Below are 27,024 nucleotides of genomic sequence, written 5' to 3'. Positions count from 1 at the left end.
GACCGTGAGGGACTTTGTGAACTGAATTAGTGAGTCTTGGAGCGATCTGAAGTCAGATACAGTTTCTAAGTCATGGAGAAAAACTCGACAGGAAAGCAGGTCTAACACAGAAACAGAAGATTCTGACTAAGAGGACAATCACCCATTGCGTAATCTAATCAGAAGGCTGAGAAGAGGCAGAAAATGTGGAAATAACTGAGTAGTTAAATTCAGCTGAACAGTTGGAACTTACACACATTTCTGCAATTGGCACGGTTAACACCCCCAAAGCAGTATGAGAGTGATGAGGTTGATGAGGCTGAGACTGTACCGATGATCACACACCGATGGCTACACTGCACTTGGGGCCACCATGCGCTGCGTGGAACAGCCTGAAGGCGACGCCAACCGACAGCCTGCTCTCCAGACGGTCGCGTGATGCAACTTCACCAAGCAAAAGACACTCCACCGATATTTCACGAAGTAAATTATCACTAGACTTAAGTTAAAACCTTTAATCTGGAAACGTAAATGCTTCGGTGAACACTATTAAAAGTTCACAATTTGACGCTTTTATTCTTTTCGACATCATTCTATTTCTTTTTCCCACATACAGGGTGACAATTATTGAACTTTATGAAAGAACCCGTATGTTAGTTAGAAACTACAGCGCGCATACACTTTATTCAACACGTAAACGTCACTACAGACATTCAGATTTAGGTTATGGCATGTTTGATATGCCTACCATCATTGGCGATGACGTGGCGCAGACGAATAGCGAAATTCTTCATGACCAGGTGAAATGTCGGAACATCGATGCTGTTGATGGCATCCTGAATGGCTGTTTCCAGCCCAGCAATGGTTTGCTGTACAGCTTGTCTGTAACATAGCCCCACAAAAAGGAGTCGAATGTGTTCAGATCCGGAGAATATGGCGGCCAATCGAGGCCCATGCCAGTGGCCTCTGGGTTCCTCAGAGCCAGAATGCGGTCCCCCAAGTGATCATTCAGGACATCAGACACACTACTGCTTCGATGTGGTCGAGCTCCATCTTGCATGAACCACATCTTGTCGAAATCAGGGTCACTTTGGATGATGGGGATGCAATCATCTTACAAGACTTCCACATACGGTTCGGTAGTCACTGTGCCATCAAATAATATGGCACCGATTATTCCGTGATTGGACATTGCACACCACACAGTCACCCGTTGAGGGTGAAGAGACATCTCTATCGCGAAATGCAGTTTCTCAGTCCCCCAAATGCGCCAATTTTTTTTGTCGACGAACCCATCCGGATGGAAGTGCGCTTCGTCGCTAAACCAGACCATTAATGCCCATACTAATCTACATCATGTCCTGCGGCCAACGGTGTAGTTTGAACGTCCTAACGCAAATCGTTCAGGGTTACGACGATTTTCTTCCATATAGTTCAATAATTGTCACCTTGCTAATTTCGATAGACCGAGTTTCCAATAGTTCGAGATTGATTAGGGTCCTGTCCACCTCGAACTACCGAAACCCTACTGTGTTGCGAAGACTTGACTTAGCCACAGCGTAGGGGACTGTTTCCAGAAAGAAGTTTAGAAAGCAGAATATGAGATACTGGCAAAAGTCATGAGGTGATGGCGGGTCGCGAATCGCGCTTGTGTAGCTCAGTGGGAAGAGCACTTCCCCGCGAGAGGTAAAAGCCCAAGGTTCGAGAACCGAACCAGCGTACAGTTTTAATGTGCCAGGACGTTGTAGATAATTTTTTTTATCTCCCTGTAATAAAAGAAGCGTTCTCTCTCTCTCTCTCTCTCTCTCTCTCTCTCTCTCTCTCTCTCTCTCTCTCTCACACACACACACACACACACACACACACACACACATACACACAGGTATAACGTTTGCCTTTGAGGCGGCAGACTCACGTGGTTGGCTCATCGAGGAAGATGACGGACGGGTTGCCGACGAGCTCCAGGGCGACCGCGAGCCTCTTACGCTGGCCGCCCGAAAGCCGCCTCGTTAGCGTGTTGCGCTGCTCCAGCAGGCCCAGCATCTCCAGGAGCGACCGCGCCTGCGGCACCCAAAAGGCACACAGTCACCATCTGGACACGTCACGACCTCCAAGGCGCGATTAAGAAGGCGTTATTTGCACACTGGCACAGTCCCGTGACTGCTTCAAGAGACGCTGAAGTCACACGCCACTCACTCGCCGGGGGAATAGCCCAGTGAGTCGGAGCAAACGCTCTTACTAGAGGAGTCTCTCGGCTAGAACAGGAATTTGGTGTTTCAACTGTATTTAGAAGCTTTACGTACCACTGTCATTACGATGGTGAAAGCATTGATTGCGTTACTCTTGGTTATCCCATTATCGGAGTTTAAAAATTTACATGACGTTCCTTAACAAAATGCGTGAAACAATATGCAGAATCACAATACACGCATTTGGCAAAAACAATATCTGGACAATCATCAGAATCACATTCTTGAGCTGCAAAATCAAATGCCACCTAAGTAACATTCTTGAATTTAGCAACTTGTACGGGGATATTGTTCCCAGCAGCTTTCCAGGAATGTTAAAGCATAGGCTGATACACTGGAGCAGACACCTGGTTATTTCTACGCAATTTCATTATCAAAATTCTATTTCCTAATTTAGTGTCAAAGTCACTGCAGAGAGCCCTTGTAGATTCTGTTATCCTTCTAGCGCATATTTTTTATTACTGGAAAAAATATGCATCCAAAGGCGGTACGTATTTTGTTGTTTTTGGCGGAATGATCAGGCATTCAGTGTCTTCATCTGCAAATGAATCATTTACTACTGTTGTATCATTGTGTCCACTCCAAGCGTCACAAGGTAGTGTATGTACCTCCGGTTATTTGTGACATGAACAAAGTTCACGAAAAAGGATTTTAAATGGTCTTTTGACATTTTGTCGCTTGTGCTAGCCTGCAAATGTATGTTTGATGGAAGACTGTCTTCGATGTCAAAAAACTTTCGGGCCGAGAGTCTTTTCCCAAAAACAAATGTGCACTATTTTTGTTAGGTGTCCACTCATGGAAGTCCAACATCTATTGCAAAATTATGAGTTACATGTCGTGCAGACTGGACGAAGGCAACTATTGATTTTTCGCCTTTTTTTTTTTTTTTTAATAGATAGTATCGCACCGAAGGTTGGTTCATATTTAATCCACTTTGATCAGTGTTCTAAATGCAGTGTCGATGTATCTGGAAACCTGCAGTTTCGTGGTTTACTTCTTCGAGAAAAGGGGCCCCAGACTAGCGAAAATCTTTGCCTCCCTGAATTTTTCTGGCTATCATGAAAGCAGTGATGTGTACGGCACATACTGTAGTATTGCTTGAGACGTGCTATGAAAGCTGCAGAAGATTTATACTTTGGGTGCCCAATTTATCTTGATTTTTGCATTTTCCAAAATTTCAGGTTACAGTAATGGACACATTTTCCTTCATACTTTGCTATATCAAATTGCCTCTGCCAGAATAGCAGAGTAATCATTTAGATGTAGATGAATATGTTGTTTTACCTCCAGTTTTTCAATTGCCTTTGTTTCATTGAAATGGACATTCAGTATATCTTTTGTTCTCTACGTAATCAAACGTTACTCTGATGTTCGATGTGCTTTTTATAGATTGATGTCTCTCCAGTAAAGAGCTGTAGGCAGCAACTTTTTACTTGGAGGTGTACGATAATCGTCATAATTACATTCAAGACATTCTTACGATTTTTTAAAAATACTAGCGGTACTGGATTTCTTTTCTGGTGAAGATTCCCAGCCACCACAACCGCTAGTTTCTCTTTGAGCAGTACTGTTTCTGCCACTGCTACAATCTTCAACACTATTAATCGCTTTATCGTGGATAGAGACTTTGTAGTAGTTTCCTTCAATCACTGTGCTATCCAATATAACTTCAGTTGACAGTCAAGTCAATATACACGGTTCTGAATAATCAGATCCACGAATAACATTGTGCGAGTGTCTTCATCCTGTCCAACACCGCCGTCCGTTGGACAGCACCTTCTTATCTTGATTGGCACGATATTTAAAACGTTCCAAACATTAATGGTTTCGTTAATTTTTGTTGTGTATATATGACAGTAATGACACACATATACTAAACATATCAATTACTTGCTAAGGCAACTGACTGACTGGCTTATTAACCCCCTGCCGCCCTCCTCCATACAGGAAGCGCTGTTGAATACAAACCAACAGCAACACAATCACACACCGTTGCAGGCGTGGTTAGAAATGTGAGATGGGTCCGTGTATCAAATGTTCCTGTTCGAGCCGAGAGATCTCCCTTGTTAGAAGATTGATTATCTAAAACAACTGAAGACATGGGAGGCGGGTCGGGGTTTCTGATAAATCATTTTTCGGATAACCGACCAGTTACGAAAACATATGGTGCCAGTGTGCAAAGGAATGTCAAACAACGAAACAATGAACTGAAAACAAAACTGTAAATATATATTTTGTATAACATTACGTAACATAGTTTAAAAAGTTCACATTGCCATTAAAGTAGGAATATAGTTTAGGAAAATACGGTCAATTAATTTTCTTTTTTTAATTAGCACGTTTCCATTAGGTCGCTTTCTTGTCCGATACAATTTTTGTAGTTATTTCAAACTAACTTTCTGATGAGCTAGAGACTTGAAACTTTCAGCATAACTCGCTTTCGTGTCAGTTATGTGGCGGAGGGTACTTTGTTTTTCTGTCTGTTCGGTACAAATTTTCCGATGAGCTAGAGATTTGATACTTTCAACAAACCTCATTGTTGGATGTCAATGCCATATTAACACGCTTTCGTGTCTGCTGTGTGGAGGAGGGTACTTTGTGTACCACTGGTATTTCCCTCTTTTCCTGTTCCAGTTGCGAGTGTCTCGTAGTTAGAACGATTGATGGTAAGCCTTAGTGTGAGCTCGAATTTCTAAAATTTTTACTTGCGCAATCTTTTCGCAGTCTACACATAAGAGGAAGTAATATGTCGGTTGACTCAGGTGAAGAGATATTGAATTAAACCTGAAATATGCAACATGTCTCTGTAGTAATCTCATCAAAATGTTTGAAATCGGTTAAAGGATTTCATATTAGAAAACAATGTCATGAATTGGCGTTGTATTCATACAGTAACACACTAGAATATTAGGAAATGTAATGGCAGGTCAACTAACTAAAGGAGCAATAATCGTGGGATGGAGAGGATGCGAAACTTCCTCTTAATAACAATTTAATAAAATTTAGGAAAGTCATGATTCAAAACGGGGAGACATACTTCCTGTAGGTGTGATATGACGTTGTAATTGCGCCAGGCATCCTTAGTTGAGCGTGGTGTGGCAGACAGAAATACAGTATGAAATTTGTAGTTATATTGGTGAGACTAAGGGCCTAACTTGAAAATTTACGAAACATTTATTCTGACACAACTGTGTCGACTCATTGTTGTGTGATTGCGGAGCGGTGGAGGACGTGAATAACATGACCATTAACTACCATGTCATATTTCAGACGTGAATAGAATCCGATTTACCGAGACAGATTGTCACGAATGAAAACAGAGTAAGTTCGAAAATAAGCTTCAAATCCAATTGCCCATAATACTATAATAATGTACAGGCAAATGGGTTGGTGTTTTTACGTCAGTAATGAGTACCTGGCTGGGAATTTGGGTTAGAAAGGAAGCTTGCTCGGGTGGCCTATGTGGTTAAGGAGACCTGGATTTGGCCACCCAGATCGGCCGGCATGAATGCCATCGAACGTTAACTGGACATAATCGAGAGGTCAGTTAGCGCACAAAATCTTGCACCAGCAACACTTTCTCGATTAAGGGTAGCTATAGAGGCAGCATGGCTCAGTATTTCTGCAGGGGACTTAAACGACTTCTTGCTCATGCCACGTTGAGTTGCTACACTATGGCGGGAAAAAAGAGGTCTGATAAGATATTAGGCGGTATCCCATGACTTTTGTCACCTCATTGTAAAGCTGTTGTTTTGAATGGTATATACATATCAGCAACCAACTGAGTTGAATAATCATCTAGCTGTAACTGATTACCATCTACGTAAAATTATTTTGATCTGTGTATGTATTACTCTGTTATGCATGAATTACATGTATTGATAAGATTTGTATGCCTGCCTTTTAACAAATACAGAATACACAGGATCCTCCAGTCTCTATGTGGATGCCATCTTGGATAGATTACGGATTTTATATGGCGTTCTCCTCTGTCATTTGTAACAACACCAAAAGTTTCCGTCTTATGACAAATATTTCACACGTACAACTATTGTGATAAAACAGTGACTAACAAACGTTCACGTGCAGCTACGGCAACTAATTCTTCATTCTACATGAAAGAAACAAATGTTACCTCCGTGCAACTTTTTAATGTTACTTGGAAGTAGGCACATAAAACTGAAAACGTCAATATGACTGTATATATCACCTAGAGCTGTGTTAATCTTGATGGCACAGAGTGAGTGTACTGACACTGAAGAAAAAAGTGTTGAGTACTATCTCCCAAAATATAAAATTCATTTCGTCCACCAAAAATTATGACCTTAAAATTGTGACCTATGATCTATGTTAGTCGCACTTCACAAGGAGCGTTGTACGTCGTTTCATTACGATATATTCCAAAAGTAACGATAAACTGTCTATGTAGTTCTCAAATTTCTTCCAAAGACAAAATTTTTGGTGAAATTCACTTTATAAAGCGAAGTGTGCAAATGCAAACGACGAGGTAATATTTTGTTATGAACGTAGGTTCAATTCTTTTAATTTACTTACGCGTTCATAAGATTCGAAAACAATTTTTCATTTCTGATCACGTCTCAGAACGTTTTCATAGTTTGCATTCCTGTCTAGCACAGTGAATCTGGTTCAAATACACAGTGAAAACTCACGAATACAAATGCGAGCTGGACCTACATTCATTTGTTTCCAACAGCCACCAAGCAGGAGTTGGACAAAAATACAGGAGCACACCGAGAAATGCATGATCTACATCTACATCTACATAGGTACTCTGAAAATCACACTTAAGTGCCTGGAAGAGGGTTCATGGAACCACTTTCACAGTAATTCTCTTCTATTCCACTGGAAAAAAATGAACACCTATATCCTTCCGTGCGAGCTCTGATCTCCCTTACTTTGTTATGATGATCATTTCTCCCTATGTAGGCCGGCGTCAACAAAATATATTCGCATACGGAGGACAAAGTTGGTGATTGAAATTTCATGAGAAGGTAATAGCGCCGCATCGAGGAACGCCTTTGTTTTAATGATGTCCACCTCAAATCCTGTGTCATGTCCATGACACTCTCTCCCCTATTTCTCGACAATACAAAAAACGCGCTGCTCTTCACTGTGATTTCTCGATGTACTCAATTAATCCTAACTGGTAGGATCCCACTCCGCACAGCAGTACTCCAAAGAGGACGGACAAGCGTAGTGTAAGTAGCCTCTTTAGTAGATCTGTTGGATCTTCTAAGTGCTCCGTCAATAAAACGCAGTCTTTGGTTCGCCTTCCCATGCAACTTTTTCTAGGTATTCCTTTTAGCACTCATGGGGATGACCTCTCAGTTTTCATTATTTAGGGCCAATTACCAATTTTCGGACCATACAGATATCTTATCTAAGTCGTTTTACAACAGGTTTTGATGTTCTGACGACTTTACTGGACGATAAACGACAGCATTATCTGCAAACAACCTAAGACGGATTCTCAAATATCTTCTAAATCGTTTATTAAGATAAGGAACAGCAGAGGGCCTATAGAACTACTTTGGGGAACGCCAAAAATCACTTCTGTTTTACCCGATATCTTCCCTTCAGTTACTACGAACTGTGACCTATCCGAAACGGAATCAAGAGTCCAGTCAAATAACAGATTCCATAAGCACGCAATTTTATTACTAGCCGCTTGTGAGGTACGGCGTCAAAAGCCTTCTGGAACTCTAGAAATGTAATGAATTTGCAATCCCTTGTCGATAGCATCCAACATTTCGTGTGAGTAAAGAGCTAGCTGTGTTTCACAAGAACGATGTTTTCTAAATCCGTGTTGACTATGTGTAAATAAACAGTTATCTTCGAGGGAATTCATAATGTTCGAACACACTATATGTTCCAAAATATTCGTGTGACCTGTAGAATTTTCAGTCTTTGGGTACGTTCCTTCGTCTAGCGAGCGGTTGTATATGGTTGTTAAGTAAAAGGGACCTAATTCGGATATAATCTGGACTGGGAGACCTGCTTTTGTTATTTAAGTTGCTTTACTACCCCGAGGGTATGTACTTCTAAATTACTTATGTTAGCAGCTGCTCTTGATTCGAAATCTGGAATATATACTCCGTCTTCTTTTGTGAAGGAATTTCTGTTTTAGCAGCACTGTCATCGATAGCATTTCCGTTGCTAGGGCGCAGAGAAAGCATTGATCGTGTCTAGCCGCTAGCATGCATGTTGTGGTTGGCAGGAGAGCCAATCGTGTTTTTCTAAAGTAGGCCGAAATGCACGCGTCTCAGCTCACGCAGGCTGGCGTGAGGTTTGGAACATGACAAGGGAATTAGAATTGAGAAAAACGGACGTAGCTGTTGGATACTTTAATCCATTAATGGAGAACGTCGCTCTTTATGGTACATGATTCACAATATCAATAGTACGGATACTGGCGCCTTGCTAGGTCGTAGCAAACAACGTAGTTGAAGGCTATGCTAAGTATCGTCTCGGCAAATGAGAACGTAATTTGTCAGTGAACCATCGCTAGCAAAATCGGCTGTACAACTGGGGCTGAGTGCTAGGAAGTCTCTCTAGACCTGCCGTGTGGCGGCGCTCGGCCTGCAATCACTGATAGTGGCGACACGCGGGTCCGACGTATACTACCGGACCGCGGCCGATTTAAAGGCTACCACCTAGCAAGTGTGGTGTCTGGCGGTGACACCACAACATACAACCAGGATCTCTCTGGATTTTCTGCCAGCTTTCGAGACAAAGTTTCATTGTGGCAACTATTGTATTCATCTTACATTACAGACCGTGCTAAATTTAGAGCTTCTGTAAATGATCGACAGTTTTGGGAATTTTGCGTTCGTTTAAATTTGGCGAGCTTTTTTCGTTGTCTCTGCAATAATGTTCTGACCTGTTTTGTATACTGTGGGGTATCAGTTTCGTCTTTTGTTAATTATTTAGTATAAATCTCTCTACTACTGTTCATATTATTTCTTTGAATTTAAGCCATACACAACTTACTTTGTTACTTTGGAGGGAGTGGAGATCACCTCTCAGGAAGGTATCGTGCGAATTTTTATCTGCTTTTTTGAATAGGTACATTTTTGTTTATTTTGGGAGAATTTGGAAGTGCATATATCGCATAGTGCATATATCGCTACGATAACCCAGAGTTCAGTAACCTCTGTATCCGTTTTGATGCTCGTCAGTACTTCAGGATTATTTGTTGCTAAGAGGGTCAAGTGCGTTTTCACAACCTTTTATTATCCGAATGGGCTCATGAACTAATCGCTCTCGAAATAATTTTCAGAGAAATCCTTTAGGACCATTTCAGATGATGATTTATTGGTACCTCCGGATTTGAACATGTATTCTCAACAACATATCGAGGGTAAACTGAAGTCACCACCAACTATAATTGTCAGAGCTGGGTACTTGTTTGAAGCTAGACTCAAGTTTTCTTTGGTCGTTTCAGTAATTGTATCATATGAGTCGGGAGATCGGTAAAAGGATCCGATCATTACTTTATTCGGGTTGCCATACTAATTCGCAGGAACTATCTATTTCAATTTCGCTACACAAGGAAACTACTACTCACAGCAGCAAACATGTCATTGCCAATTGTATTTTGCCAATCCACCTGAATACCTTTAGGGCCTTCGCAAAATTTCGGCTGAACTTATCTCCGGCTTTAGCCAGCTTTCAGTGCCTATAACGAATTGAGCACCAGGACTTTCCGTTAGCGCTTGAAGCTCTGGTACTTTCCCAACACATCTACGACAATTTGCGACGGCTGTATCTATTGTTCCTACCTGTGTGTTCGACCTGCACCTTTGGAGACTGAAGCCCTTTCTGTGTTTCCCTGAGAGCCGCTAACCTAAAAGAAACCGCCCACTCAACGCCACACAGCCGCCCGAAGCGTGTAGCCGCCTTCAGCGTGTAATGGACTCCTATTTAGCGGAACCCGGAAACCCACCATTCTATAAAGCAAGTCGAGGAACATGCAGCCTACACGGTAGGAGAACCTCCAGAGCCTCTGATTCAGACCCTCCACTCGGTTCTGACCGGCGGTAAATGCACATGCTAGCCACGCTTGCACGTTGCACTGTTGTGTTTGACCACGAACGGGCCTGTGTAATGTCTTCACCACACGGTAAGGGTCTGTCGTTGTCAGAACGGTGTTCTGTGCAGTTGTGAGTGCATTATATCGGAGCTAAGTGGCTTCGAACCCATGGGCAGATTGTTGGAGCTCGTATGGTAGGTGCTTCTGCAACCAAGTGTTTGGTGTTTCAGGAGACACTGTATCTGAGATTTGAACAGCGTACAGCGAAAGCCGAAAATCTCGTCACAATGCGGGCGAAAGCGTGTGTTGGGCGATCGTGACGGAAGGATCATTGAAGAGGATTGACACGACAAATAAGATATAGCTCCAAAAGTCATTGCTGAAATGAATATCGCACCCGCAAATCCTGTCGGCACAACTGCATGAGGAGAGCTCAGTAAGCTGAGAATTGAGTGAGCTCGAATTCCAAAACCACTCATCAGTTATGCAAATGCACATAACAGTAAAATGTGGTGCCGAAGCCATTAAAGCCTGGACTATGGAAGGATGTCATTTGGTCAGATTAGTCTTGTGGCAAACTGTTTCAATTGGGCAGCAGTATCGTAGGCTGCATGGCTGATCCTCAAAGTCACATTACAGCCACGGATTATGTGACCATTGTGGCTGATCAGGTCCATCCCATGGCGCAATGTTTCCGAATGATGAATCTGTGCTCCAAGACCACAAGGTCCCTGTTCACACAGCTCCATCGTTCAGGATTGGTTTTGTGAGCACGAGGATGAACTGTCGCATCTTCGTTGGCCAGCACAGTCACTGGATCCCAATTTTGCTGGGCCTTTGTGGTCTATTTTGGGGAGAAGGGTGCGTGATCGCTAGCAACCTCCATCATCCTCAACTGAACTAGGCAATATTACGCAGGAAGAATGGTATAAGATTCCTTTGTAAAACGTACAAAACCTGTATTTATCCATTCCGAGGTCATCAGAAGTAGTTTTGAATGCCAAAAGTTTTTGCGACACCGTCTTAAGCATGGTAATGTATTGTGCTTGTGTTGTTTCCACTTTTTTTGTCCACCCTCTGTTCGTGCCGATGTAATTCAACCTACAAAAGAACCAAAACAAGTAAAAAAATTAGTCAACCCCCTCCAACGAGACATAAGTCTAATACCGTGTAACCGCCTCTAGCTGTGATTCGGAGAGGAAGACAGTAGAAAAGTTGCTTCAGGTATGGCACATCCAGCTGAAGACAGTCAGTCGGCCGGTGTGGCCGAGCAGTTCTAGGCGCTTCAGTCTGGAACCGCGCGACCGCTACGGTCGCAGGTTCGAATCCTGCCTCGGGCATGGATGTGTGTGATGTCCTTAGGTTAGTTAGGTTTAAGAAGTTCTAAGTTCTAGGGGACTGATGACTTAAGATGTTAAGTCCCATAGTGCTCAGAGCCATTTGAACCATTTTTTTGAAGACAGTCAAAGATGATCCGACCCCATAGAGCTACCAAACTTCCACTCGCTGTTCCTAACGGTTCTAGACATTTTATATGGGATACAGATCGTTAATTCAGTAGTGCAGCCTGGTTTCAAATGATATGTGAGTGGTCGTCAAAACAAAAGCATATGAACAGAGCCCATTGAACACGGTTGTTGTCATCATGCTAGACAGGAGGGTACATAGCACACTAATCAAGAATATGTTGTTGAAAGGGCGACACATGGCCGTCGAGAATACTAAGATAAACATCCAGGTTCATGTCCACGGTAACATGAATGAGTCGGCCCAAGCCAAGATACCTCCAAAGCACCACCGAACAACACCTGGCTGAACTGTACCCTCCACAGTCTGCAGGTTAAGCGCCTCATTCGGCACTCGACGCCTTGCGGTATTTGGAAAGGGCAGAAACTGCGAATCGCGAACTGCATTACATCCGTCCAGTACTGTCCTGTTTCCGTGTTGCATGGCCCACTCAAGACGTCAGCTCTATGTGCGGCTGTGATAACGGCCTCTTGCAAGGTACCCGACTCCAAATTTCCGTTGCATAAGATTTCCTTCGCAGTGTTAACTAGGACACAAGTGGAGATACACCTGCATTTACTGGCAGCTGAAGTCCCTGCCGGCTTCAAGACCGTTTGCCAATGAAGTGTCCCGACACTCATCAGCAGTCTCTGCCAGCTTTTACGAGGGTCATCAACGTACAAGTAACTGAAGGGGCATCAAATAAAGACATGCTCTAGGTGGGTGAACTATCTCAGACGGGATCTCCCAGCCAACTATGCTTTTCCTATCATTTGATTTCACGACCAATGTTGTTATGCCATGTTAGATGTTTGCGAATGGATCACCAATCCTTGAAAAGAAGTTCGATAATCCGTGTTGATAAGCGGGGGAAGTTTAGTCACGGTGTGGTCACGGGCACGTCCGAACTCAATAGCTCCTTTTCTTCATTGTGTCACGCCGACCCATCTTAGTGCGATGATTCCATACATCCGACTGGCACATACACACCACTTCACATCATCACTTACGTCAGTGGTGGAGTGTCACATGACTGCCTGGCACCAGTTCTACAATATTTACAGTGCTCCAAGGCGACCAGTGCGATCTTTAAGGGGGGGGGGGGGTACTAATATTTGTCCAGTTAGTACCTATAGAGAACTTCAATAGCCATGGAAATCTCCAAACAAATTCGGAAAAATCATGTTAGCTGTGCTTACCGTAGTAACCATCATTTATTGCTAGATACTGGATCATTAGAAAGAACAGTATATCGCAGTATATTTGATCGAAAGGCGACATCTCATTGAAATGATGGACCCAAAGTTCGTATTTTAAAAGGCGAATGTCGGAAGCTGAAAATTGCCTCGTTGAAAATATCATCCTTGCCTCTCTCTTCTACAATTCCGAGAAACGTTAGAACTGTGGGATCAAGCGATTCCCCCTGACGGGAAGTCCCGCCGCATTATGAAATAATACACTCCTGGAAATGGAAAAAAAGAACACATTGACACCGGTGTGTCAGACCCACCATACTTGCTCCAGACACTGCGAGAGGGCTGTACAAGCAATGATCACACGCACGGCACAGCGGACACACCAGGAACCACGGTGTTGGCCGTCGAATGGCGCTAGCTGCGCAGCATTTGTGCACCGCCGCCGTCAGTGTCAGCCAGTTTGCCGTGGCATACGGAGCTCCATCGCAGTCTTTAACACTGGTAGCATGCCGCGACAGCGTGGACGTGAACCGTAAGTGCAGTTGACGGACTTTGAGGGAGGGCGTATAGTGGGCATGCGGGAGGCCGGGTGGACGTACCGCCGAATTGCTCAACACGTGGGGCGTGAGGTCTCCACAGTACATCGATGTTGTCGCCAGTAGTCGGCGGAAGGTGCACGTGACCGTCGACCTGGGACCGGACCGCAGCGACGCACGGATGCACGCCAAGACTGTAGGATCCTACGCAGTGCCGTAGGGGACCGCACCGCCACTTCCCAGAAAATTAGGGACACTGTTGCTCCTGGGGTATCGGCGAGGACCATTCGCAACCGTCTCCATGAAGCTGGGCTACGGTCCCGCACACCGTTAGGCCGTCTTCCGCTCACGCCCCAACATCGTGCAGCCCGCCTCCAGTGGTGTCGCGACAGGCGTGAATGGAGGGACGAATGGAGACGTGTCGTCTTCAGCGATGAGAGTCGCTTCTGCCTTGGTGCCAATGATGGTCGTATGCGTGTTTGGCGCCGTGCAGGTGAGCGCCACAATCAGGACTGCATACGACCGAGGCACACAGGGCCAACACCCGGCATCATGGTGTGGGGAGCGATCTCCTACACTGGCCGTACACCTCTGGTGATCGTCGAGGGGACACTGAATAGTGCACGGTACATCCAAACCGTCATCGAACCCATCGTTCTACCATTCCTAGACCGGCAAGGGAACTTGCTGTTCCAGCAGGACAATGCACGTCCGCATGTATCCCGTGCCACCCAACGTGCTCTAGAAGGTGTAAGTCAACTACCCTGGCCAGCAAGATCTCCAGATCTGTCCCCCATTGAGCATGTTTGGGACTGGATGAAGCGTCGTCTCACGCGGTCTGCACGTCCAGCACGAACGCTGGTGCAACTGAGGCGCCAGGTGGAAATGGCATTCCAAGCCGTTCCACAGGACTACATCCAGCATCTCTACGATCGTCTCCATGGGAGAATAGCAGCCTGCATTGCTGCGAAAGGTGGATATACACTGTACTAGTGCCGACATTGTGCATGCTCTGTTGCCTGTGTCTATGTGCCTGTGGTTCTGTCAGTGTGATGATGTGATGTATCTGACCCCAGGAATGTGTCAATAAAGTTTCCCCTTCCTGAGACAATGAATTTACGGTGTTCTTATTTCAATTTCCAGGAGTGTATGTATTTAGAGCGTGTGGTGATCGATGTTGAGAATTGAATGAACAGTGTAGCACTAGCTTTTCACATTACTACATAATTCTTCTTTGCCTAACAGTCCTGTAAACTGCGGATAAACCGAATGAGGTTGCGCTGTTTTAAACTGACTGATTTTGTGTTCAGGAGGATGTAGGGTCTAGTCTCTATTCGGCTAAGCTGATTTAGATTTTCCTTGGTTTCCGTAAACTCCAGGCAAATGCCGGAATGGTCCCCACTGAAGAGTACCTGTATGTAAACGGCTTTATATATTAACTACGGTTTCTTCGATCTTAATATACGGTAGTATCAAGACATGGCAAACATGCTTGTAAAAGTGGTGTACGGATGTATAAACCACCAGAATAATTACAACTACTACTATTACACATCTATTATTGAACCAGTTCGCTCTGTTATAGTTGCGAGTTTCGGAACAGGGAACACTCAAACGGAAAGTTATCATTAAATTTCGCAGGCTGCTTAATTGTAAAGATACTCTTCTTTCTGCTCAGGGAAGCATAACGTCCTACCTTGACAAGTGCCGTTACGCCACAAATGGGTAAGCAACGAGGACACATATTTGGCGACATTTTCATGAATCGTGAGCACACGAAGGACAGTGCGTTTCGTGTGTTTTCCCGTCTAGAAGACCCCTGTTGTAAACGCACACGGTGGAACAGTAAAAGAGTGTCAGTGCTTTCACCAGTACGAAGGGTACCGTACCCGTATACCAAGTCTGTTCACCCCAAACAATCATAACATTCAACGGCAACCAGGTTGCGCAGCTCAATGAATCAGGCACAGTAGTTGTTCCAACAGCCGATTAACTACTTGCCACCGTTCATCCATGTTGATGTGTGCATCCATTCATTAACATTCAATTTTTGTGAACACATACGCAACACAGGCCTATCAGAACGTCTGTATGTCTTAATCTCTGAAAAAGTTGTTGATTTTATCAAAAGACATTATTGTTGATAAACTCCTGACGCAGCTGATGGTGACGTACATCTGAAGTGGTATTTATAATACCTGTTCCGAAACACGAAAAAAAGAAAAAAATAGAAACGAGTGTAATACTATTGTTTTAAAGTACTGGACTGCTGGAGGGATCAAAATTGAGTTGCAGCGCTGCGCCAGTACTGAAGACCTCTGATGTGTCAACGTTGCATTGAAAGCGTTTACGATGAAAATCTGTTCGACGTTCCAGTTAAGGTCACCACATAGAATATCGTAAAAAAATCGGTGATATAATAATGCAAGACAGCCGACTGAAAATGCTCTAATGGCTCAGGCATATATGAATAAATTTAATGAAAAGCGACCACGATGGACACGTAAGTGTTGTTTCCATTATGTCACGCTGGAGAAATATTGCCTTTGAAAATTTCTCCTGCCATCGAGATTTAAATCGCTTACCTTTGAATTAGAGCCAATGGACAGTTACGTTATAGGGGCTTCAGGTACAAGGGTAGATCAGTAATGACTGGGGAGATCCAGTCCCGTATTTAAGGCGACATCTTGATTGTGTGGCTACAGTTCCATCTGCACCGCTTCGTGGTGATGAAAAGGGAGTATGGATGCAGGAAGGGGGTGGGGGTGGGAGCCTTAAAGGTATTGGAGGGAAGTTTGCGCAGCAGGGTACGTGGAAGTCAGGAACTATGGATCTGATGATATGAAATATTTTCATGGGAATGTTGGCTGAGGCTAAGGAGATACTTTCTGATTTCGAACAATTTTTTTACGGTTGAGGAATGATAGACCAGATCGGCGCAGGACGAAGGAATGAGTTGGAGTCTGATGGCTGTTGGGGCGAATATCACAGGTTCAGAAATGTTGGGTACATGGTTGGTTGGTTGATTGATTCGGGAGAGGGGACCAAACAGCGAGGTCATCGGTTCAATTGGATTAGAGAAGGAAGTCGGCCGTGTCCTTTCAAAGGAACCATCCCGTCATTTGCCTGAAGTGATTTAGGGAAATCACGGAAAACATAAATCAGGCTGGCCGGAGGTGGGTTTGAAACGTCGTCCTCCCGAATGCGAGTCCAGTGTGTTAACCACTGCGCCACCTCACTCGGTGTTGTTGTTGAGTTCATGAATGGAATTTTTTGGCTTCCAGGATATTTCAGTGAGGGATCCCAAAATACTTTAATATTTAAAAATGCACAACTTCATGCAATAATGTAGGTAGAGACATAAATCTCGACATAAATGCCTGAAATTCCATGGATTTTATTGAAAACAAAAACGAGTGCAAAAACCAACCAACAGATGGCGCTGGACAGAACACGTTAGCGACGCCGTATGAGCACCGTGCAAAAACTGTCGGCGTGAAGGGTGCGAGGAAAGCCGATATGTTACAGAATCATCCCTAGCCTGGGTGGTAAATACCTGCTGGAAGGTATGCAAGATGGCGCTCCGCCCCACATTGCTACACGTGTGAGAGATCGCCTGCGCACATCTCTTGGCGACGATTGCGTGCTGAGGCGTCACTTCTGTTTGCTTGGCCTCCCAGGATGCCAAACCTCAATCCGACCTGACATTGCAAATCTACCGCAAACGTCCAATCCCATTAGGGATGATAAAAGACAACATCCGACCTTAATTTCTCACTATATCCAGCGAAATATGCTGTACAGTGCTGTTCATAACACTGTCCCTCGACTACAGGCATTGTTGATGAATGAAGGCCGACATGTTTAGCATTTGTTATCAAATCAATTGTTATGCTAATTATTGCTTTTGCAGCAAATGACACCCCATGTATTGGTCATTTTATACATTTTGATATGGTGTCAATAAAACTCCATGTTATTTCAAGCAAGTGTGTCGATTATGACCTCTCTATCTACATTATTCCGGGTACTGAATTTTCAAATGTTAACGGACTTTTGGCTCACCCTACATATTTCACAATGGCGAAATATTGGGTTGAAAATTTCTGCCAAAATTTGAACTGGCTACCTCTGAAACAGAGACGCTATACAGTTCTGTTATGGAGGCTTCAGATATGTGGGTGGGTTAGTGCTGAATAGATAGTTTCAGTGCCACATAAGAGGCAACAGCTTGGAGGTGTGGCTGCAGTACCTGCTATAGCGTCTCCTAAAGGCCAAGAGTAAGCAAGGATGCAGGGCGGCCACTGATCATGGAGGTTGGTTTGGTGAGACTGTAAGAGGCAAAGCAGCTGAGGTAATAAACGCCCAAAACATGACTTAAAATTGATGGTTTCCTAGGGAATGCATTCCGCGGTTCATCAAGTTAGTTGACACATCGGCACATAAACGGCATGATTATGCGTAGTGTTCAAATGTTCAAATGTTCAAATGGGTGTGAATTCCTAAGGGACCAAACTGCTAAGGTCATCGGTCCCTAGTCTTACAAACTACTTAAACTAACTTAGACTAACTTATGCTTAGAACAACACACACACCGATGCCCGAGGGAGGACTCGAACCTCCGACGGAGGGAGCCGCATGAACCGTGGCAAGACGCCCTTGACAGTGCGCCTATGAACAGTGACTGCGAGCCTGGAAAGCTAGTTAAAAATCAACAAAGATATGGAAAAGGTAACATGAACAAGAGTAAAAATTTGCAGGGCAACCGGTGTTGACGGTACAAAATTAAATCTGCTTCATTTTGTCACAGCGAGTAAAGAGTGCAACACATTCTCAGACTGTGATGCCCTCGGATAATTGAGGTGGCAAACACACATTGAATAAAGCGAAGGTGTTAAAAACGGACATTGGGTTCGAAAATGACGCACCGTCAGCGGTTCCTTACAGTGAGAGCAAAATTATGCGGGGGCACCGTTTAACAGATGACGACGGTTAAAAAGACAGTGTCCTGTTTTTAGTATAGTTAAAATTATCTCCTCGCGACAACACGGATGAGAGGAAGTCGCCCAAGCTCCCTGATCATGTTCCCGCTGAGAGATGACCTGTGTTTTTATCAGGAAAGCTGTTAATCGTCCGAGGGGATAGAAGTGCAGCCATGGCAGCAGCATCAGCAGCCTAACTCCCCAGCATGACCTCGAATACAAATGAAAGACTCATTGGAGCCAACATCATCGGATGATTGAAGTCACCCCACGATCCACTGTACTAAAAAAAGGTGATGCATGCATATCGCACAGAGGCTCAGCAGGATACTGAGGGAATCTGAGCACGCAACAGCTTAGAGCTTCTGTGGCGCCAGATGTACGAGGTGACCAGATAAAGGGCAAACAGCTCTGCAGTAGAAATCGAGCACTGTGACACAACAATTAAAAATCCCTTCACACCGGGATGCTCGAAGTCAGAAACTGTTGGTTTGATGATTGCAGAAACTTTTCGTGAGTTGAGTTTGGTGATGTTGTGGCGAAGGAGTGTTTTTTTCTTTTTCTTTTTTAAATTCGAAACATAAGGTATTTTGGGACAGGGCAAAGAAATGAGCTAGAGTTTGGAGCGTGGATTTTATTGGTTCAGGAATATCACGTTCGTGTGAGGCTTTGTTTGGATTCCGGGATGGGTGAAGTATTGGTGATCTTTAATATCGCACCGGCAAAATGTAGCTGATGACCTCCAACATTCGAACAGTCTACCTCTGAATCAGAGCCACATCACAGTGGTGCTACACAGGCTCGAACTACAGGGGTGTATCTACCCGATGTGGTATTTAGGAGGACAGGTGGCAGGCGCGCCTACAGTACCTGCTGCAGCGCCTCCTGGTGCCCGCAGCCCAGCTTGAGCCTCGCGGCGAGCACGAGCGCCTCCAGTGGCGTAACGGCGGGCCGCAGGCGGTCGTCCTGCTGGATGTAGACGGATTGACGCCGGAACGCTGGCCCACACCGCATGCCGTTGGCCCGCACGTCGCCTTCCGCGCCACGAGTCCTGTCAGGCACACAGCAACGTATGAGATCATCAGCTGCACACCAAGAGCTCCCGCAGGATTCTGTTCTTAATCTGAGTTGTACAACTACCGTAGGCTACCGTAGACCATCACGAGTAATCTACACTACGGCAGTTTTCCTAGAACCTATGGTCAATTAAGATCGTAATCGCTTTGCCTTACTTTAGGCGTGTAGCATACCTATCGGTCGTTGCCTCATTTCGATCGCTTTGTTTTCGAATGCGATTAGTGTCTTATTAGATTGCCCTAGAAACTAGAAGCGATGAACTGACAATTACCTGAGTGATGGAGAGTATAAAGGGTTGTGTAACCTACGGAACATTTTTGTTCACCACAGCTCTGTCTGTTGCGCAAAAATAAACAGTATTTATAGTAAAATTAAATACTTAATTCAACTCTTATTCGAAAATTGTTGATCTGTAACATGAAACAGAGGGATGTTGTAGTACAATTAAAAAACAATACAGATATTTCATATAGCGCTAGGAAAAGAAATTTACTAAAAAAAGGCAAAATTTAAAATAAAAAGCAAAACAAACACATATCAAACATCTCATCAATACGTCGACGAGCTTATATAACACACGTTTCTGTTATTCATAGCCGGCCCGTGTAACCGAGCGGTTATAGGCACTTCAGTCTGGAACTCCGCGAGTCTACGGTCGCAGGTTCGAATCCTGCCTCGGGATGGATGTGTGTGACGTCCTTAGGTTAGTTAGGGGACCGATGACCTCAGATGTTAAGTACCATAGTGCTCAGAGCCATTTTAACCATTTTTTTGTTATTCATAAACAACTTCTCAATAATAACAGGAAACTTGTGGCTTCGATCATGATGAAGAACATTCTATTGAGCGCGAAAAATAAAAATAATAGTATAGGTTTTTTATTTTTGTGCATGTAAACTGTACTTGCATCAAACGTACTTTATTCGGTTACGTAAAAGCGCAGAAGTTAGGCGATCAACTAATATTTATTACTTACAAAATGCAATTTATATTTTGTAAGGATATAGAATACATAATGGACTAACACCAACTCTGTGGGCGGTGCTAATTTGTGCAAAAAACACAAGTGGTCGGCTCCCAGTTTCTTTATCACTCGTTCATTTATGGCTTTTTTCCCACCAATGATACCAATACTACTGGTAATTCTAACATTCACTACGTCATTTATGTGTTGCACCAAAACGACCGAACCGAGTTTTGGTCGAGCGCAACTCTACTGTTAATATACTGCCGACCATTAAAAATGCAAACTGATATGGGGGATACTACACTACCGCATGTTCGGATAAGCAAGTCATAAGTATTTCAGCGCAACTGCAACAGAAGTAGAATCAACTGGATAGGAAAAAAACCGAACACGTGCGAATTGGACTCGCGCTCTAGGTTTCCGTACAAACTTAATTATGTATGCAGATAATAATAACAATTTTTTGCGGCTCAACGGCCTGGTGCGAGTCTTTCTCTCGGGTGCCACTTCGGCGACTTGCGTGTCCCTAACTTACCTCAAGTATCCAAATGGGAAAAGAGGACCTACAGTTCAACGTGGAATCCCTACCACGTGTTGTTCCTGACGACTGTTAACATCATTGAGAGGTGAGGAATAGGTTAAACGAAGACTGAAAAGTCTGTGGCCCAACAGAGATTCAATTTTGCGACTATGGGTTACCAAGTACGACCTTTACCGCTAGACCACCGGGCCCGACATGTAAATAGACACTTCATCCATAAATTTCACCGAATGAGTTTGCGAATCTCAAAATATGTAACATATATGGCCCTAATGTCTGAGTGCATTGATTTAGAAGCTTAAATTTTTTAGACCGCCGAGTGACTGTAGATCTCAGTACCCGACATAAATTTCAAGTTGATACATATACTCGTTCCTGAGAAAAACCGGTCTTAACAAATACGGACAGACAGACGGATAGACAGACAGGCAAATGCACAATAAACGGCAAAAAAGTTTTTTTCTACTTGTGATATAATAACAAATTAACAATTTTCGGATTTCGTGTAAAGAAAATTTATGTTACGCTGAGACGTTCAAAATCATTACGAAACGTGGTAATCGTAATCTATGCAACGAATTTTAATGTTATGCAATGTAATGATTGCCACCCCAATTCGCGTATCATACCAGAGGCACTCTCTCCCCTACTTCGCCACAGTAAAGAGCTTGCTGCCCTTCTTAAAACTTCCTAGACGCCCTCCGTCAGTCCCATGTGATGCGGGCTTGAAAACGCAATGTAGGATGCGATATACATGGCCCAGTCGCATTAATGTGACCACCGCCTGCGTTCGATGTCAACGTGCGATAACCACTCACAAATGGCAGGTGGAAGCTTTAGCAGTGGAGAGTTTATAAAGAGTATCGGGGTGGGGGTGGGCGACGGAGGACACAGTGCAGTCGTCATCGTAATGCGGAAACACAGCGATTTATTTGACGTCCAAGAAGGCATGAACACTGGTTTTCGAGGCAAAGGCGGAAGCATTTCCGAAGCAGCAGAGTTTGTGAACTGTTCGCGTGGCGTCGTGGGTAAAGTGTACCGTGCTTGGCGAAATGGCGCTATCCAAAACCAGCGCAGAGGCAGCCGTGATACACCACGGACCATAGATGAAAGGGGTGAACGACGAGTGCGCGCATGTGTACGGGCGAGAAGACGTGCAACTGTTGAGCAACTGATCACGCAGACGAATCAAGCGGCCATCAACAATGTCTCCTGAACGAGCGTTCAGCGAAATTTGTTGCGTATGGGCCTCTTCAGCAGACGCGTGGTGCATGAACCCATGCTGACTGCTGTTCGTTAGCGACGAAGGTTGGAATTTGCACGCCAATACGGCAACCTGACTCCACTGAGTTGCGACAGGTGACTTTTCAGATTAATCACGCTTTATGCTCATCGGCGCGAAACGTCTGAAAGCGAACACCTTGCAGAAATCGTGGGAAGGGTCCACACCGGAAGAGAGAGCACTGAGACCTGGGTAATATTTTCGTAGAATTCTCTGAATGACGTTGTCATCCTGGAAGGCACAATGGATCATCTCAAGTATGCATCTTTACTTTCGAACCATATCCTCCCGTATTTGCACTTTCTTCTTCCCCGGTACGATGTCATCTATCAGTAGGACAATGAGACGTACCACAAAGGTCGCAGTGTACGTGCGTGGTTCGAGGAGAACCAGGATATGTTTAGCACACTCCCATGCCTATCAACTGCCCGGATTTGAACCCAATCGAGAATTTGTGGTAACACTTTGATCAGGCTATTCGTGCCGTGGCACCTCAACGGGGAAACCTAGCGCATCTAGCCACGGCAGTGGAGTCGGCATGGTTCCACATCGCTGTTGGTACCTTCCAGAACTTCGTTTACTCTCCCCTTCACGTCTCGCAGCGGTCGGTGCTGCAAAAGGTGGCTATTCAGGGTGACTGGGCGGTGTAATTTTCAACTTGATACATCTGCCTGTTCTGAGAAAAAGATGAACGTACTGACAGACACAGGGATAACATAGTCATTCTTTCAGGGTTCCGTAGTTTTCAGTTGAGGGACAAAACCCTAAAAATTACGTAGAATGTCCGTTTTTTGTGAGAAAATCGTATTATGAGTTATGTAAGAATAAGAAATGCCCACCAGTACATTTTGGAATTCGACAGACGCAAGATCGTGGCCCATCGCGACCTCGGTTCACTGTTTCGCTATATTGCTGCTCGCTTGGGTTAGGATCCCACGATGCTATGCAAATATAAAGTATATGGGTTTGGAGCCGCCTTGGTCAGCGGTACCCAAGACATCAGCGGCGTTCACGACTACCACCAGAGAGCATGGACATGTTGTTCACCCTGGCACGCAGAATGGTACCACCTAGGTTGAGTCAGGAAATGAGCTTGTTCGGAGCATGATAAGAATGCACACGGACGATGCGACGTCGTCTGGAAAATCACGGGTTGCCAGCGTAGAGACCACTGAAGAATGATTTCGCAAATTGCGATTATGGTTCAGCATTAGCTGCACAATATTTCGGAAAAAAATGAAAATTTGTGCCGGATACGGACCCTAACCCGAGAACGGTCACCTTAATCATTTCAGATTTCCGAGCACGCCTCCAGCTGCGACCCAAATATTCATTTGTGCTGCTGTCTGCTATATTCCCTGGTCTTCGCAGTAGATACCGTGATTCCCGAAGACGGTGAGACACTTTTTCCCTCGTCAAATTGCATTGCGAAGACACTAAATATTTAAGTATTTAGTGCCATGGCAAGCAATTTGACGGGAGAAAGGCAATGTCTTACCCAGGGCGGGAATCACAGTAATATAGTGGGAGTACAAGGGAGTGAAGAAAACAGGACGGTTGGAGATTTGGGTCGCACCTGGAGGCGTGTTCAGACAGCCGAAGTTGTTAAGACGACTGCTCATGACAAGCACCGGGTTCGAGACCTGCTCCGGCACGAATTTTAATTTGGTCTGAAATATTCAACAGCTGATGCTGAGCCATAATCCCAGTTTGCGAATTCATTCTGCACTGAATGCCGTTGTTAATCGTTAACGCAATGCATACATCACCGAAGGAACGTTACTTCGGACTACGTACTACAACACAGACAGTTCACTACAGTAGAGTATATTGTTGCAGTCTTCCTTGACGTGGCAGCAGAGAGAGGTGGATGGACAGTGATGTAGTCAGTGGCAACACTGGACGCAGGGTTGGCACTTAGCTGTATTTTCGGACAAGTCCCTCTTGTGCGCGCAGCATCATGGTGAACATGTCCCTGTGTGGATGCTATAAGCGGAATGATCGTTGATAGCTTGTATTTCCCTCTTCTATATGGGCTCAGCCTGTGAAGTTATGGCAGAGCTGCCATTGGATAGCCAACATCATCAGTTCCGGTTTGAATTTCCGATAATTTGGGCAATAGTGGTTACACTTCCGACGTTCCTTAAGGTATCAGAGATGTGACATTATCTTTCAATACAAGACTACATACCTGAAGGGAAAAAAAATCGCAACATCAAAAAAATAATTAACGTAGACTATCGAAATTTCGGGAATATATATGTAACATAAAATATAACATATTTAAGGGATTAACATTGCAAGATTACAGGTTAATGTAAGAGCGAGATAAGCCACTGCAAATGTGAAATGCTGGTACATTAATAACCGGTGTAACCGCCAGAATGTTGAAGGCACGCATGCAAACGTACATGCATTTTGCCGCACAGGTATCGGACGTCAGTTTGTGGGATTGAGTTCCATGCCTGTTGCACTCTGTCGGTCAATACACGGACGGCTTGTGCTAGTTGTGCATAACATTAGAGTGGTCGTCAGATGATGTGCAACTTGTGCTGGATTGGACACAGATTTGGTGATCGAACAGGCCAACGGAACATGTCGATACTGTGTAAGGCGTTTTGTTTTACGACTGCTGTAAGTGGGCGAGCGTTATCCTGTTGCAAAATATCCCCTGGAATGATGTCAATGAATGATAGTACAACAGGTGGAATCACTAGATTGACGTACAGATTTGCAGCCAGGGTGCGCGCGATAGCCACGAGAGTGCTCGTGCTGTCATACGAAATCGCACCCTAGGATGTTGCTGAATTGTGGCTAGGGTACAGAGAGGTTGCTTGCAGGCCCTCAATTATACTCATCCTAACGAACACACACGATCATCACTGGCACTGAGGCACAAACAGCTTTCATCGGAAAATACTCCCTCCGCCCTGTCCTCCAACGACCTCTCAGCTTGAAACTGGTGGTGGTTTAGGGTCAATGCAGTGTACGCTACATGGCGCCTAGCTTGGAGCTGTCCTTTAAGTAATCGATTTGTAACACTCCATTGTGTCACTGTGGTGCCAACTTTTGCTCTAGTTGCTGCTGCAGATGCAGTACGATACGCCAGGGCCATACTACGAACACGATGGCTTGGTGGTGTCTGCCACGTGGCCGCCCTGATCCCGATCTTCTTTCGGCCGTACATTCTTGTGACCACCTCTGCGTATTTCTCTTGCCGTCTTAACCTACCTCTTTCCTGCGATTTTTTAAAGAATACTACAAAGGAAATAGTCCCACAGGACTATCAGAACTATTTGTACTCCAACATCTCTTTCAGTGTCTTACGAAATTAGGGAACCCACAAAACAAATACACTGATCTGTTCATTCGTCTTCTTATTACTATTATTTACGTTTGATAACAATACATTTTATTTTACGAACTCAGCTTTTAAATTACGTCTTTCTGCAGTTATCTGTAGAATACGGCGTATTTCTGGAACTTATACTATTTATGCGAGCATACAGTCGCCAAATAAAACTTTTTGTCCATACATAAAACCTTTGCTTATTCGCTTTTACTATTGACAAATCACTGTGACAATGCAAATTCAGAACAATACATGTAAAAGTGGAGATTTTTATTGAACTCCGAAGGTTATCATTTGCTTCTTCTGTTGCACGTAATTAACACGTTCAGTAGTATTTCTGCAGTATGCTTTATTTTTTGATCATGTTTTGAGAATGAGAACATGGTAAAAAATTTAATAATGTATTGTGGGTACCCTGTTTAATTCATGCTTTACAGCAGTTTACTTTTCTGTACACAACTAATTAACTTGACATGACTGAGAAATACAATACTCTGTGTTATCTGTAAGTTTGCTGTTTGCCTGAGACAGTTGCTGGAAGCAGTCGAAGGAAGTCCAACGCCCACACAGAACGCCAAGGAATGGGGAGCCGTGCGGGGTAGGGGGTAAACTCCGCCTACCTTCCAAAGTGCAGGACCAACCTCTGCTTCAGACTTCCACCAAAGCACATAGATTAAAAAATCATTTAAAGTTTGTACGCAATCTAAACTGAAATCGTCTTACGTACTCTCTACAAAAAGAAAAATGCTGAAATGTTAGCCCAGGAAAGCTTACCATGAAGGCAAAGAAAATGCGATGTAGAACATCGCCAACGTTGCGCTTTGCTGTAAGGGTGCCATGGTACCCCAGATCATCGATCTTGATTGTCGGGCCGTACGGCGGCCGACAGTCAGGTTTGTATCCTACCGCTGCCTAGGACGTTTCTAGACGTCTTCGGCCTGTAATCTGATTGACTCGAGGTGTCTTCAGTGATGATTCCCGCTTCAGACTGAGCACCGACGACAAGTGGAAACGTGTCTGGAGATGCCCCGGACGGCGGTGGGATATAAACCTGACTGTCGCCCGCCATACGGCCAGACTTCCAGGAATAATGGCCCGAGGTGTCATTTCTATTCACAGCAAGATCCTTTTGGTTGTCATTCGCGGCACCCTTGCAGCAAAGCGGTACGTCGACGATATTCTACGCCCCGTTTTGTTGCCTTTCACGGCAAGCCATCCTGAGCTGATATTTCAGCAAGATAATGCTCGCCTGCACACGGGGGGAGTTTCTAATGCACGCCTTCGTGCTCGCCAAGTCCCACCTT

General features: G+C 44.4%; 1 protein-coding gene across 7 annotated transcripts in view; it reads right to left on the bottom strand.

Annotated features, from left to right (window-relative positions):
• LOC126278977 (ATP-binding cassette sub-family G member 1-like) overlaps positions 1 to 27,024 on the bottom strand; it is a 773,827-nt gene that overhangs the window by 53,802 nt on the left and 693,001 nt on the right. For all 7 annotated transcript variants that reach the window (XM_049979275.1, XM_049979272.1, XM_049979273.1 and 4 more), the window contains 2 exons: positions 19,372 to 19,552; positions 1,895 to 2,040 (listed from right to left, as the gene is read on the bottom strand). In XM_049979275.1, the coding sequence (XP_049835232.1) occupies positions 1,895 to 2,040; positions 19,372 to 19,552 (327 nt within the window). The remainder of the gene's footprint in view (positions 1 to 1,894; positions 2,041 to 19,371; positions 19,553 to 27,024) is intronic.

The sequence above is a fragment of the Schistocerca gregaria genome, chromosome 6, assembly GCF_023897955.1.
Source record: "Schistocerca gregaria isolate iqSchGreg1 chromosome 6, iqSchGreg1.2, whole genome shotgun sequence".
Classification (NCBI taxonomy): Eukaryota; Metazoa; Arthropoda; class Insecta; order Orthoptera; family Acrididae; genus Schistocerca; species Schistocerca gregaria.
Note: the sequence above shows the minus strand (reverse complement) of the source record. Positions and strands in the feature narration are given on the sequence as shown.